General features: G+C 37.1%; 2 protein-coding genes across 3 annotated transcripts in view; one reads left to right on the forward strand and one right to left on the reverse strand.

Moving 5' to 3' along the window:
- Positions 1-15,913, forward strand: part of CNMD (chondromodulin) — a 308,020-nt gene that overhangs the window by 57,753 nt on the left and 234,354 nt on the right. The window lies entirely within an intron of this gene.
- The window catches only part of SUGT1 (SGT1 homolog, MIS12 kinetochore complex assembly cochaperone), a 44,073-nt gene that overhangs the window by 2,938 nt on the left and 25,222 nt on the right, over positions 1-15,913 (reverse strand). For both annotated transcript variants that reach the window (XM_053563811.1, XM_053563813.1), the window contains exons 12-13: positions 7,748-7,838; positions 3,562-3,743 (exon numbers count right to left, since the gene is read on the reverse strand). In XM_053563811.1, coding sequence (XP_053419786.1) covers positions 3,562-3,743; positions 7,748-7,838 — 273 coding nt within the window. The remainder of the gene's footprint in view (positions 1-3,561; positions 3,744-7,747; positions 7,839-15,913) is intronic.

Below are 15,913 nucleotides of genomic sequence, written 5' to 3' on the forward strand. Positions count from 1 at the left end.
CCAGCAGAGGATAAGTTGGGGGGAGGCTAGACTTAGGCCCCTTCACCTTGGGGCAGTGTTAGTGAATACTACACTTCCATCAGTCAGTAAACTCCCATCCAAGCCCAGCAGTAACAAGGAGACACCCTACCCTGGAGCATCCACTGAGGCCAATTAGGATACCTAGACATCTATCTTCACCTGGAAATAAAGAGGCAGCACCTTGTCTTCCCCCGTCAGACTGGTGTTAAAAGAAAGCCAACTAAAACAGAGGATTTAAATAAAATCCCAGAAATCTCAGAACAGAATATGAAAATTTGCAGGTTTCAACTGAAGCATCAGAAATTATGTAAGTGACAGAAAAAATAAGACTGAAATAAAATAAATAGGACTCAAGGGAGAGACAAATACCTGACATTTGCTGTCATCAAGTCCAAGAAGACGACGACAAAGAAGGCAAGTCTGAAAAACTACTCAATGAAATAATGGCTAATTTCTCAAATTTGGCAAAAGACATAAATCTATAGGCTCAAAAAGCCAAGTACATCCAAACCATAGTAAACCCCAAGAAATCCTTGCCAATATAGAAAATTTGTCCCCAGCATACAAATCCTAAAAGAATGCCTAAAGGAAGTTCTCTAAACAAACAAAAAATAAAAGAACCTTGGAACATGGAGAAGGAAGGAAGATAACGAAAAACATGAGTAAATGCAGGTTTCCTTTTGAATTTTTCAAATTAACAGTTGAGTAAAAACTGTAATACTATTTGGTGGTTCTAAATGTTAAAGTAGAGGAAATACTTAAGACTATTATACTATAAACGGAGGATGGTAAAGAATCATAAAGACAGGCGAAGTTTTTATACTTTGAGTGATAAAATGACAACTGATAAGCTATGTATATCCAGTATAATATCTAGAATAATCACTTAAAAAACTATCCAAACAAAATACACTAAAAATACCACCAATAAATCAAAATGAAATTCTAAAAATCATTTAAGGAACCCCTAAGAAAGCAGGAAAAACAAAACCAGAAACAAAACAGAAAACAAAAACAAAATGGTAAACTTAAGAATTAACGTATCAGTAACTACATTAAATGTAAATGGTCTAAAAGTAAAAACTGAAAAAGAAACTGGCAGGGTAAAATTAAAAAATATGAACCAATTGTATCTTGTCGATTAAGCAACACATCATAAATAGAATGATATAATTAGGTTGAAAGTATAAAACTAACAAAACATGTGCAGAACTAAAATGCTAAAAACTTCACAATGGTGATTAAAAAACCCCAAAGATGATTTAAATAAATGGACTGGGAAATCCAATACAGTAAAAATGTCAATTTCTTCAAATTGATACACAAATGCAATTCCTATTAGGTTTTTTCTGTACATACAAAATTGTTCTAAAATTTATATGGGAAGACAAAGGAATTAGAATACCTAGAACTTCTGAAGGATGAAGTTGAAGGAATGAGTCTACCAAATTTCAGACTTACACAGCTATAATCCAAGACTGGAATGGACAGAGGAACACACACAGATAAATAGAACAGAATGCGGAACCCAGGAATAGACTCATACAAATATGCTCAACCAATTTTTGAGAAAGGTGCAAGATCAATTTAATGGGGGAAAAGACAGACTTTCAACAAATGGTGCTAAAGCAACTGAATGTAACAGCCCATATCCCAAAAAGGAATCTTGACTTAAATCTCACTTTACATAAAAATAAAACTTCAAAAAATTCATCATATACTAAAATGCAATACGTAAAACAAAGCTACTTTTATTTTTTAAAAAAAATGGGAGAAAATCTTTGCGATCTAGGACAAAGAGTTCTTTGACTTGACACCAAAAACATGATCCATCAAAGGAAAAATTGATAAAATGGACTTTCATCAAAATTAAATCCTTTGGGTCAGGCGTGGTGACTTGTCCCTGTAATCCTAGTACTCTGAGAGGACAAGATGGGCAAACTGCTTGAGCACTGGAGTTCAAGATCAGACTGAGCAAGAGCAAGAAGACCCCACCCTCTACTAAAATAGCACTGGCAAATGCCTATAGTCCCAGCTACTTGGGAGGCTGAGGCAAGAGGTTTGCTCAAGCTCAATAGTTTGAGATTGCTGTGAGCTATGACACCACAGCAATCAACCCAGGGTGACAGAGTGAGACTCTGCCAAATAAATATATACATACATACATACACACGTAAATGCTTTGGCTCCCTGTAAGACTCAGATAAGAGAATGAAGTTGGGTGTAGTGATTCACATCTATAATTCTAGCATTCTGGGAAACCAAGCAAGAGGATAGCTTGAGCTTGGGAGTTCAAGACCACTTTGAGTTAAGAGTGAGACCTGTCTCTACAAAAAAAAAATTAGCTAGGTATGGTGGCATTTGCCTATAGTCCTAGCTATTTAGGAGGGTGGGGCAGCAGAATTGCTTGAGCCCAAGAGTTGAAGGTTACAATGAGGTATGATAATGCCAGTTCACTACACACTTTTTATTTTAAAAAAAGTTTTAAATCAACAGTGAAAAGCATAGTTATATATGTGGAATATGAGGGCCTGCACCACACTTAAATATATATCCAAATATTAAATATGAATTTTAATGTTCAACTGTAAATATGAATCCCTTAAAAGAGAATGACAATTCCAGAACTGCCAGTAAAAGTAAAATGCTTATAACTTTCTATTTTTTTTTTTTCTAATGAGATGGGGTCTTACTATGTTGCTAAGGCTGATCTCAGATTCTTGGCCTCAAGCAATTGTCCCAGGCTCTAAATGAATACATCTTCAAGCAAAATAATCTAAATAATTGTACAAGAATGAAAATCTCGGCTTGGCACCTGTAGCACAGTGATTACAGCACCAGCCACATGCACCAAACATGGTGGGTTCAAGCCTGGCCCAGGCCAGCTAAATAACAATGACAACTGTTAACATGAAAATAGCCGAGCATTGTGGCGGGCACCTGTAGTTCTAGCTACTTGGGAGGCTGAGGCAAGATAATCGCTTAAGCCCAAGAGTTGGAGATTGCTGTGAGCTGTGATGCCACAACACTCCACTGAGGGTGACATAGTGAGACTCTGTCTCCAGGAAAAAAAAAAAAAAAAAGAAAATCTCAAAATTTAAGGCCAGCTCAAGTAATATTTATGTTGCCCTGGCAAAAAGTTTGAATTATCTTAATTAAATGGGAATTATTAAACCAATGAATAACTAATATGCATCTTCTACGTGCCAAACACTGTTCTGGAAGTTTCTCTTCCATATTCTTTGTCTCTGACATTGTGGGTATATATGATTCTAGAAGATAAACAGTCTATCACCATAGCTATGGTATATAAAAAAAATTTATTTGGAATAAATCACCTGTTACTCATCTCTTCCCCAAGTTTTCAACTTCCTTAACAATTATTCTTAGTTTAGAGCAAGAAGAAATGCTCAGAGAAAGCCTATTCAAAGGGTCTCCCAGTTACGGTCCTTATAATTTGGTTTCACATCATCCATTTTTTCTTTTAAAATACCTAATTTGCTCTCATAATATTTGAAAAAAAAAAGTTTATATTCTTACAAATGATTTGTTCATGGCACGTTTAACTTCATCGGAACCATCTGAATAGATCTGCTGAAATAATTTGTTTAAAGCTGCATCTCCCTCCAATTTCTCATTCTTTTCTTCTTCTTTGATCTCACCAACCAACTTATCCCAATTTCTTGTGTAATGAGATGATGATGGATATAGATTCTTTACATCTATCAAGTAAAAAAAGGCAAAAGTTATTAACCAACATGTTTGATTATGTCAAGAATATATAAATTCTGTGATCATGGTGTATAGGACATCTTAGTGAAGGTAATTAAATTTTATGTTTGCAGTAAGTGCCTTTCTAATATATATCAATAACTAGATTTACATTTTTTTTTTTTTTTTTTAGAAAGACTCTCAAGTTGTCACTCTGAGTAGAGTGCGTGGTGCCACAGCTCACAGCAACCTCAAACTCTTGGGCCCAAGCAATTCTCTTGCCTCAGCCTCCAAGTAGCGGGGACCAGAGGCACCACAATGCCTGGCCATTTTTTTGTTGTTGTTGCAGTTGCCATTGTTGTTTTAGCTGGTCCAGCCGGGTTTGACCACCAGACTCAGTGTATGGTGGTCCCTACCCACTGAGCTATGGGCTCCACCTAGATTTACATTTTTAAAAACTGAAATCAGTTGGCATAATGTAAAATCTTTTTTTCCTTTGGAGACAGAGTCTCAAACTGGTTAGAGAGTTGCCCTGGTTAGAGTGCTGTGATAGCACAGCTCGCAGCAACCTCAAACTCTTGGGCTTAAGCGATTCTCTTGCCTCAGCCTCCAAGGCAGCTGGGACTACGGGCGCCTGCCACAACGCCTAGCTATTTTTTGGTTGTAGTTGTCATTGTTGTTTGGCAGGCCTGGGCTGAATTTGAACCTGTCAGCTCCAGTGTATGTGGCTAGTGCCCTAGCCACTGAGGTACAGGCACCAGCCGGCATAATGTACAATCTTTTAAGCAAAATAACTCAACAAAGCACAAACTTTTGCACACCACAAAATAAGATTAAAAATAGATTCTTCATGTTAATAACAGGGGAAATCAGGTGATTTTACATACACAGAAAAGTTGCGAAAATAGGGTAAACAATTCTAAAAATAAAAGTTATTTTATGAAAAAGATGCTTGAGACTTTTAAATAAGATTTAATAAACATTAACAATGTGGCTTTTAAATGGCATTTGTGTATCTTTCAGTGTAGAATAAAGTGAAAATATAATCATTCACATCACTCAACAGTTAGTTAAGATTCCATCCTCTCTCATGGGGGGAAGGAAAAGCAGAAGGAGGGAAGGAGGAAGGGGGTGGGGCCTTGGTGTGTGCCACACCTTCTGGGGGCAAGACATAATTGCAAGAGGGACTTTACCTAACAAATGCAATCAGTGTAACCTGGCTTATTGTACCCTCAATGAATCCCCAACAATAAAAAAAAAAAAAAAGATTCCATCCTCTCCCCATATTAAAAACATTAAGATTATTTCAATAGGCAATAACAATAAGAAATTCCTGAATGCTGAAAACTACTACTACATTCAAGGATTGAATGAGTCAATGCCCACATAAAATGACACTGTTTGTAGGGCCCACTGGGGGTAAACAGAGGCTGCTTGTAGCCACAGAGGCTAATGGTCCAGAGGCTCATGACACTGTCATGACTGTTCCAAAGATCAAAGGCATCAAAATCTTAGAACAGAAATAATTTAAAAATAACTAAGCTACTAGTTCTAAGAGCAGTTCTGTTCATGGTCCAATGGAAATACAATAATGAACACAAATATGAGCCACATATATAGTTTAAAATTTCTTTTAGCCACTGTTAACAAAAAATAATTTTTTGTCTATCTATCTATCTCAGGTGAAAATGTCTTTTAATGCATTAAACCAACTTTTCCCCTGCCTATTTCTCCTCAAAACAAAATTAAAACCCTGAACATCAGCTGGGTGCAATGGATCATGCCTATAATCCTAGCACTCTGGGAGGCTGAGGTGAGTGGACTGCTTGAGACCAGCCTCAGCAAGAGTGAAACCCTGTCTCTATTAAAATAGAAAAACTAGCTGGGTGTTGTGGCAGGCACCTGTAGTCTCAGCTACTTGGCAGGCAAGAGGATTGCTTGAGCCCTGGAGTTTGAGGTTGCTATGAAGCTATAGATGCCAGGTATGGAGAGTGACAAAGTGAGACGGTTTCAAAAAACCTTCTCAAAGGCTCAGCACCTGTAGCTCAAGTGGCTAAGGCACCAGCCACATATACCAGAGCTGGTGGGTTCGAATCCAGCCCAGGCCCGCCAAACAACAATGACAGCTGCAACCAAAAAAATTAGCCAGTTGTGGCAGGCGCCCGTAGTTCCAGCTACTTGGGAGGCTGAGGCAAGAGAATCACTTAAGCCCAGTAGATGGAGATTGCTGTGAGCTGTGAAGCCACAGCACTCTACCCAGGGTAACAGCTCGAGGCTCTGTCTCAAAAAAAGAAAACCTCCCCAAAACAAAAAACGACCCAACACCACCTGCAGAGTTTTGTTCAGGGCAAGTATATTGATTTGAAAATTCTATCCACCCACCCACCATCTTCTAGAAATCCCTCTGTATTTATACATTTTCACTAGCAAAGAAAACAAAAAATGCATGCCATGGTAAGTTAAGAGCCTACTAAACATGGATTTAATTAATCCTAATGCTGAATCCCAGGAAGGAAGGAAATAGAGGTTTTAATCTCCATTTTACAGATAAGAAAGCTGGCCTATATAGGTTAAGTGACTTGCCTTTATCTGCTGTCTCCAGCTTGCAGTACACAGGAATCTGACAAGCATATTAATTCCTTACAAAAACATAACAGGACAGGAAGAATAGCACCTTGAATATCTAAGGTGTTAAATTTAGAAAACATTGGTAACTCTAACACATTTAACATTTTACTCTTTAAAAAGCATCTGTTGGTGTCAATTTCCCAATTTTGCTAATAGATAACTTAAGCTATTATTATTGAGGGAAGCTGGGTGAAGGGTACATCAGAACTCTGTTGCAACTTCTGTATGAATTTAAAATGTTTCTAACTAGATATGCCCAACAAAGAAATAAATAAGCACACACACAAATGATCTGTTGAATAACTTGTTTTCTATTTTTTTTTTTTATGTTGCCCTCAATAGAGTGCTGTCGCATCACAGCTCACAGCAACCTCAAACTCTTCGGCTTAAGTGATTCTTCTACCTCAGCCTCCCAAGAAGCTAGGCCTGCCCACCACAATGCCCAGCTATTTTGTTGTTGTTGTTGCAGTTGTTTAGCTGGCCTGGGCCAGGTTTGAAACCGCCACCCTCGGTATATGTGGCTGGTGCCGTAATCATTGTGGCTAAGGGCACTGAGGCATAACTTGTTTTCTAAAAGATGCCACAGGGAATATATTTTCTGTTATAAAACAAAGTAAAAATCCAAAAGAAACTAAAACAAAATTCTATTTTATTTCAGTTATCAAATCAGACCATTACCTCTAATAAAGATAAAAAAAAAAATTCTCTCCATTCATCAGTGAGGTGATTGTAGTAAACTATGAACTTAGGTTGTAGTTCTAAGAATATGTTAGATTAATATTAATAAAATATGTCCATTAGAAAAATGCTTATTTGCTTTATTGCATATGCTTAAAATTGATCTCAAAGTTGTCTTTCTTAACCCTAGTTTTCTACTCTTTTTCCTAGCCTTTCCTAAGGAATTATCACCTATTTGTATCCATCTCTAAATTAGGAATATAGTGAAATAAGATAGATACTTTGCTCTCCCAAGCCCTGAAATTCCAGGAAACTAGAGTTGACACTAACCAAAAGAACAGAAAGGAGTAAATTGAGAGAGGGAGGAAAGAAAGGAAAATATATGAGTAGGATAAACTAAATTAGCTTGTAATCCAAAAGAAGCAACAGAAAAGGCCAACATACAAAAATAAACAATCTCCAACTGATGGCATAAACTTGACACGGTAAACAATAAATTCCAATACCTTTGGGATTTTGCTGCCATTTGTTTATATTCTTAAAGTTTGAGCCTTCTGAGAAAAACTACTTTGTACTCATTACAGAGCAACCTTATTATACTCAATGTATCTTATCTTGGGAACATAAATAATGAAGTAGAAAGAATGTTCACTACTATTTAATTTCAACACAGTACGAATTTAAAGATGATCAAGACCAGAAAACAAACCTGCTATGAATTGTTTTGGCTTAGACACATCTCCTTGTCCCTCTAGAGTTTCCCATCTCACAGCCTCTGGCTTTTTCATTTTAATTTCAATCTGGAGGAAATACCAAATAAAATCCATTATTCAATGTAAAATACGCAAAACAGTAAAAAGTGCAATTGTCTTAAATCATCAAAGTTTTATAAGAATAGGGTCTTTGACAGTTTTCTTAAATTAAACAAGGTTAAAGCCAAAGAACTATGAAACATTTGTTTCTATACTTAAAATTCAGCCTTCAAAAACAACATACAGACTACATACATTACAATTAAGAAGAGCCTTGAGTTCTATGGGTTTTTTTTTTCCTTCTAAAGCAGTGCTCTCAATCAGACAGATTCTGCCACCCAAGGGACATTTTGTCTGAAGATATGTTGGCTGTCACAACTGAGGTGACAGCAGGGGTGGTACTGACATCTAGTGAAGAGAGGTGCAGGATGCTACTAAACATCCTGTAACATTCAAGGCAACCCCTCACAACAAAGAATTATCCAACCCAAAATGTCTATAATGCCATCACTGAAAAACCCTATTCTAAAACAGTTACTGTATTTAAATGTGTATTAACCTGTTTTAGAGTGGAGAAAGTATTTCCTTGTATAAATATAACCAATGCCAACATTTTTACATTCATTCATTCATTCAAAAGACATGGGGAGATTTAAAAAATATTAAAGACACATCCTTTATTATTTGGAAGATTGAGATACTTGAAGAGAGTTACTGAAGAGGCAAATAAGTATTTTAAAAGCTCAAGAGAGGGTGGCACCTATGGCTCAAGGAGTAGGGCGCCGGCCCCATATACTGGGGGTGGCGGGTTCAAGTCCGGCCCTGGCCAAAACGGCAAAAAATAAAAATTAAAAAAATTAAAAAAATAAAAAAGCTCAAGAGAGATTTAATACCTAGTTGTGAAGAAGAAAGGTTTCATGGCATCTTGAAAGGCTTTAAGGATAGAAGCATTCACAAGAGTGGAAGAGCTAGGTCTCCAGAGGCAAAGAATATGGCCCGAACTTGGAATTCTGAGGTATGAGAGGTCACAGTACAGAGAAGACCAATTTGGATCAAAGTCAGAGCAGTGAAAAATACAGATGGAAAAAGAGGTAGAAGGTTGATGATGAAGAGATTCTGAATGTCAGACGAAGTTAAGTTCACTTATTAAAATGAAAAATTAATGATATCCTATTATCATCTAAATCAAGGCTGGTCCCCTAGAGCCCATCCTTACCCCTAACATACACTTATATAGCATTTACGTCTAATCTTTTGTTTTCCTTATTCAAATAATGCCCTCACTTCCATTTTTAGCCTGGCAGAAATCAGCATTTTTAGTGCAAAAAGTAAACACAATAATAAACATAAGAACCGAATTAAAATTTGAATGTTTTATCTATGAAAAGGATCATTAGAGGGAAAAAGGAAATCAAAAGACAGATCCTACAACCTCCCCACTAAAAGCTCATTTACTCTATTGATTCTTTGAGTTCTTTATAGCAGATAGTTCATTTAAACAAGCAATTCCTTGTAATCTTTCTACCACTCTCATTTAGAAAGAGAACCTTCAGCTTGGCGCCCATAGTACCAGTGGCTTTGGTGCTGGCCACATGCACTGAGGCTGGTGGGTTCAAACCTGGCCCAAGCCAGCTAAACAACGACAACTGCGCAAAAAAAAAAAAAAAATAGCCGGGCCCTGTGGCAGGCACCTGTAGTCCTAGCTACTTGGGAGGCTGAGGCAAGAGAATTGCTTAAGCCCAAGACTTTGAGGTTGCTGTGAGCTGTGATGCCACAGAGCTCTACAGAGGGCAACAAAGTGAAACTCGGTCTCAAAAAAAAAGCATGAAAGAGAACCCTCAAAATTTGCACTTGAAAATACCTTCAGAAGGTATTAACTAACAGAGAAACCTGCCAAAATTTTTAATCAGATATGAAATGATGGTATGTGGAATATGTGGTCTCTAAATTTCTATTTTTATTTCCTGTAAGAGCACAGAAATGTAATGAAACCATGAAACAAACAGCTCTAGGGCAAAGGCAAAGAGTATAAATAGTGACTTTAATGTAATTTACATGTTTATATTTTATATATATAAAAAAACTTAAAAATCTCTATAATTCCTTAAAGTGAACTATGCTTAATTTTTATAAGTAAAATACTTCCAAAATTTTCTCATACACAGTATTAAGTGGTAGTACTCTGGTTACTTTAACACTTATAGGATATTTATCAAAAGGGGGCAGAAATCCAATAGCTGGCAATGACACAGTAACAGTTGCTGAAAAGGGCTATTAATGTGTTCCTGAATTAAAAATGCATCTTGATCTTTTAATTTTCAACTTTTCTAGAAATGAGGGCCTGGAAAGCCATGTATACATCACACTAACCTTCGCCACAGGGCACCCAATATTCATACTTCATGTTCCTGTACTATGTATGTACCATCTATAAAAAGCTTCTTGTTTTGTAGAGTAGCAGGGTTTAGCACTCATATCTACTGAAAGCTACTAGAACCTGAGTAATTGTGTACTATGACAGAAAGACCTTTATTGAGCTAAAATCAAAGCTGTTAGCAACAATCTATTTCAGCGAGACGAACTGACCCAAACTTAAAATTATACTTAACCTGCTCATTAAAATAGCTGCAAATAATGGACCATTTTAAAAGAAAGGAACTGGGAAGACCAATTTTCTATGAATTCCTTTTTATACCTACTTCATGCTTGATGCTTGAACATGGTTTTTAAAATGAAGTTTTAAGTCTTGACGATTCTGGCAGATAATTATAGAATTAGCACCAGCCCAATTTCAGAGATGTTTTATTGCAATCATTAATGAGTAATTCCTATGTTCATGTAAGTCAGAAATATCTTAAATGTTAACTTAAAACTGATAGTTTGCTATTGAATTTTGTTCTCATATGCATGGGGAAGACTTTCAAGGTGCCATTATATCCCAAAACAGTTATCTGGGGGTTATTAGTAAGAATCCCTACTGTGCTAGATTGTTAGTTCTTAACATTATATGGATTACCATCCACTGTTAGAGTCTCCTCTGCATAACAGTTTTTATTAATTTTATCCAATGAAGAAACTTCAGATTTAAAGAGAAGTCATTTTTCCTAAGCAATCAAGTAAGATCCAACTTACCACTACACACTAACATGAAGGGATCTTTCCCAGAGACTAAAGAGCTGTGGCAATTTATTGGCAAGTTTTTGAGAATCACATACTTTGAGGCTATCGTCATTAATTGTTCCCCTGATTTTTAAAACGTAGCCTTCCCAATGTTCTCTTACTCAGCTTTTTTGTACTTTTTTTCAACTTTTTTGTACTTTTATTTTTAATCTGTATATATTCATGGAGTACAAGTACAATTTTACTATACTGATATAGTGCAATATAGTTAAGTCAGGGCCTTCAGTGTCTCTGCACATGTAACCGCTATACCAAATGTCTAGTAATAGAATAGCTCAGTCTTCCTGAGGCCAAACTGATACATCTATCTTCTTTTGTAATTTTATAATCATTTTTCAAAATGCAAAAAAGATAAAAACAAAAACAAACCATCTCATTTCAAATATTTACTGAGTGCCTACTCTGAGCCACTGTGCTGTTGTAAGGATATAGCCTCTGTTCCCGTAAATTGATCTGAAGAGACCTTTCCATAAATAAAACAGGTTTAGTATGTCTTATGTGTGGTGTCAGGGTACATACTGGGAGATAGCAAGCTATCCAAAATGAAGTATGCTAAAATGTTATCAGTGGTGAGTCTGAGTACCCTGTAAGTTTCCACATTTCTGATGACATGCTATGATATGCACTTATTGCCTCTATAACCTGAATAGAACTCTAATCAGGATAAAACAGTAAGGACAGCAGGAGCAGCACTAACCGAGCACTCACTACATATTTTACGTGCTAAGTGCTGAACCTACATCAATCTCACTTAATAGAACCGCCCTATAAAAGGTTATTATCTGTATTTTAGAGATGAGGGAGCTAAGAGATGGAATAACTTGCTGGAAATGTTTTTTCCAGGTAGAATTTTTACTTATTTCCTTAAAATAAGCAGGGATTAAAAAAACAAAAATAAAATCAGTTGTGTAATTACAGAAGCGTCGCAAACAGGTGCCACTTGTTGGTTGTATGCACATGAGCAAGTTAACAATCTCAGTGACCCTTAACTCGCCCTACAAGGTGGGATCCCCTATGAGGATTAAATGAGTCTATGTATGAAAGGAATTCAGCACTGTGTCTGGTAAGTAACTAACAAATGAATGTTGTTATGGGTATCTTCATCAGCATTATCATCAGCTGAAAAAACTGGGCTTTTCATCTCTGGGTTCAGTTTCTCTCCTCTAAACTGGGGATAAAACACCTACGCCATATAGTAATTTTGAGAGTTACATGAGAATGCACAGTACAACATCTGGCATGTGATGAAATAGTCAAAACAGTTAGCAATTATGATTCTCCACAGGTCAAACAATATAGGACTGGCTAAATAAGCTGCAGTATATGCATACAATAAAATACTCTACACTGCTGTAGGATATTTAAGGGCATGGCAAAAATACCCACAATGCATGGTTAAGTTTAAAAAAACAAATACTATGAGCTGGGCATGGTAGTGCAGGTTGTAATCTACTCCAGAGGCTGAGGTGAGAGTTGCTTGAGCCTAGGACTTAGAAACCAGCCTAGGCAACACAGAGACTCCACCTCAAAATAGAAACAAACAAAAAAGAGATAGTATGTACAGTAAAATCCTTCTTTTAAAAATATATGAATATACATTAACAGAGATAGCAAGAATACACTCTAAGATCTATAATTTGTGTATTATTGGCAACTCAATTCGGTTAAAAAGAAACCAAACAGGGCAGCGCCTGTGGCTCAGTGAGCAGGGCGCCGGCCCCATATGCCGAGGGTGGCGGGTTCAAACCCGGCCCTGGCTAAACTGCAACCAAAAAATAGCCGGGCGTTGTGGTGGGCGCCTGTAGTCCCAGCTACTCGGGAGGCTGAGGCAAGAGAATCGCTTAAGCCCAGGAGTTGGAGGTTGCTGTGAGTGTGTGAGGCCACGGCACTCCACCAAGGGCCATAAAGTGAGACTCTGTCTCCACAAAAAAAAAAAAAAAAAAAAAGAAACCAAACAGGCCAGGCGTGATGGGTCTTGGCTGAAATGCTAGCATTATGGGAAGCTGAGGCAGTAGGATTGCTTGAGCTCAGGAGTTCAAGAGCAACCTGAGCCAGAGTGAGATTCTAAAAAAAAAACCAAAAAACAAAAAACAATTAGCCAGGTATGGTGATAAAAGCCTATAGTCCTAGCTACTCAGGAGGTTGAGGCCAGAGTTCAGAAGTTTGAGTTGCTGACACCACAGCACTCAAGCCTGGGCAATAGAATGAGACTGTCTCCAAAAATAAAAACAAACACATCTACGAATCTCACCATTATCACCACTATTATCAAAAAGCAAAAAGACTATAGGCACCCGCCACAACACTCAGCTACTTTTGGTTATAGTTGTCATTGTTATTTGGCGGCCTGGGTTGGATTCGAACCCACCAGCTCCATTGTATGTGGATGGCGCCTTAGCCGCTTGACCTACAGGCACCAATCTGAAAATAAGATTTTTAAAAGCAAAGAAACAGCCCTCTTAGAGAATCTCTAATTTTAAGCAGATTCTCCTAAGCAAAGTGCACCCTTTTTTCATTTCACAGAAAAACTCAAGACATCTGACCAGAAATACATTCAAGATATTTAAATAAATGAAAAGCAAATTATGTCAGTAACTTTCCCCTATTAATGTCCTCACTAAATAAGTTTCAGTAACTCAGAGATTTTATTTTCAGCATTTTAACATTGTCTCCCTCTGCTGAATGAAAAAAGAATTCAAAGATTTCATCATTTATTTTCCTTAAGATATAATTTTAAAAAATTCTTCTGGAGCAGCGCCTGTGGCTCAAAGGAGTAGGGCGCCGGCCCCATATGCTGGAGGTGGTGGGTTCAAGCCCCGCCCTGGCCAAAAACTGCAAAAAAAAATATATATATATATTCTTGGCTTGGCACCCATAGCACAGTGGTTACAGTGCCATGTGCAGCAAGTTTGGCAAGTTCGAACCCAGCCTGGGCAGATAAACAACAATGACAACTGCAACGAAAAAATAGCCAGGGATAGTGGTGGGTGCCTGCAGTCCCAGCTACTTGGGAGGCTGAGGCAAGAGAATAGCTTAAGGCCAAGAGTTTGAGGTTGTTGTGAGCTGTGACTCCACATCACTCTATGGAGGGTGACATGAGACTCCGTCTCTAAAAAAAAAACTCATTTGTATAGTGGTGAGTTTAACAAAAAAAAAAAAAGGAAAAATTCTTTCAATCTGTTTCCTACATAATACAGCTTAAAAGTTAGTATCTAACAAAGTTTCATATATAGATATATGTATAAAAATAAGGAGATTCCAGGGTCAAGACAAGAGAAACAATAATCCTTTAAAATATATCCATAGAATCTAAGTTCTTCAACCCAGAATTAAAAAACCTAAGCAAAGAATCACTAGCTTCGGAACACATTATTCTTAGTAAAGCATCACAAGAATGGAGAAGCAAGAATCCTTTGTATTCAATCTTGGTATGAGGACAATTAATGACCTAATACATGGTGGTGGGTGGGGGAAGGGAAGAGCAGAGAGAGGGAAGAAAGGAGGGGGTGAGGGTCATCCTGTGTGGCACACCTTTGGGGGTTGGACACAATTTTAAGAGGGTCTTTATCTAACAAATGCAATCAATGCAACCTGTTTCTTTGTATCCTCAATGAATCCCCAACAATAAAAAATAAATAAAAATAAAAAGAAGCACCAGCTTTTGTTGGCGGTCAGAAATAAAAGCACAGTGTGTCCTGAAGATCACCATAAACAGAAAAAAATTAACTCATATTACATTGTATACTTTTAACATTTTCATATTTATGTATCAACATGTAGAGAAATATTTCATAAAAATGTTGTAATATTTTATAAATAAAGGCACATTTAGCTATAACTGCCCATTTTCCCTATGTATGTATGCATGGCAACCTTGAAGACACCCTGTATGTCTCTTCTGCCAGGCTCAACAATTTAGTACTTGGGGAAAGCATTTAAAGTACATGAACCTGGGCGGCGCCTGTGGCTCAAGGAGTAGGGCGCCAGTCCCATATGCCGGAGGTGGCGGGTTCAAACGCAGCCCCAGCCAAAAATAAAAAAAAAAGATTAAAGTACATGAACCTCAGGTTTTTCCCCCATCTGTAAAACAAAGAATAAAAATACTTTACTAACTTCACAGGGCTAACATTAGAATCCAATTGAGATTCCCTCACTGAATAAATTGAGCACCTATTATTTGCAATGCACAGGGAGAGAGTTTATGTTAAAAAATTACGCATTGTTTTTCTGAAATACAAACTTAACTGGGCATCCTATAGCTTTTTTGCCAACCCTAACCTGGCACACAAAAAGATACAAGACATGCTTCTTATTCCCAAAAGACTTTAATTTAACATAGGTATAAGGAAAATAAAATAGGTACAGTACTAAGCAAGGTACTATACAAGGAAAAGTCGTTATATAGCTTTTAAAGGAAAGGGGTAAAAAAAAAAAGCAAACTGAGGACACAGTAAGGTAGGTTGAGGAAAGGTAGGTTGAGGAATGGTTAAAAACAACAAACACTAAAAGAATAAAGAACAAGAGATGAGAGTGCTTAATTACATCCTCAGCTCTAGCCACAAAGACTTGTGTATTTACCACACATACTATTTTTTCTCCAAGTATACAGGGTGGTTCCGTAATACAAGTTCCTAAGTTATTTATCATTTATTCACACAAGTCAATTTATATTTAAATTACTTTTAATGGACATGGACCAACAATCTCTGGATAGAAATATACAAAAAAACGAAACTCTATAATTTTCTGACCTATCTCCTTCTCAAATCTACCTAGAGTTTTGTACTTTATTACTTTAAATTCTACTAAACATATTGTACACTATGTGGATAGGGCCAGTGACAGACTAAAATCCTGGTCAGATTCCATCTCTTTTGTCACTTTGTATTGTCCCAAGGAGCTCTGTTTCAGATGTCCATGTCTGCCTCATAACTACCAGCTTT

This window comes from Nycticebus coucang, chromosome 15 (genome assembly GCF_027406575.1).
Source record: "Nycticebus coucang isolate mNycCou1 chromosome 15, mNycCou1.pri, whole genome shotgun sequence".
In the NCBI taxonomy this organism is placed as follows: domain Eukaryota; kingdom Metazoa; phylum Chordata; class Mammalia; order Primates; family Lorisidae; genus Nycticebus; species Nycticebus coucang.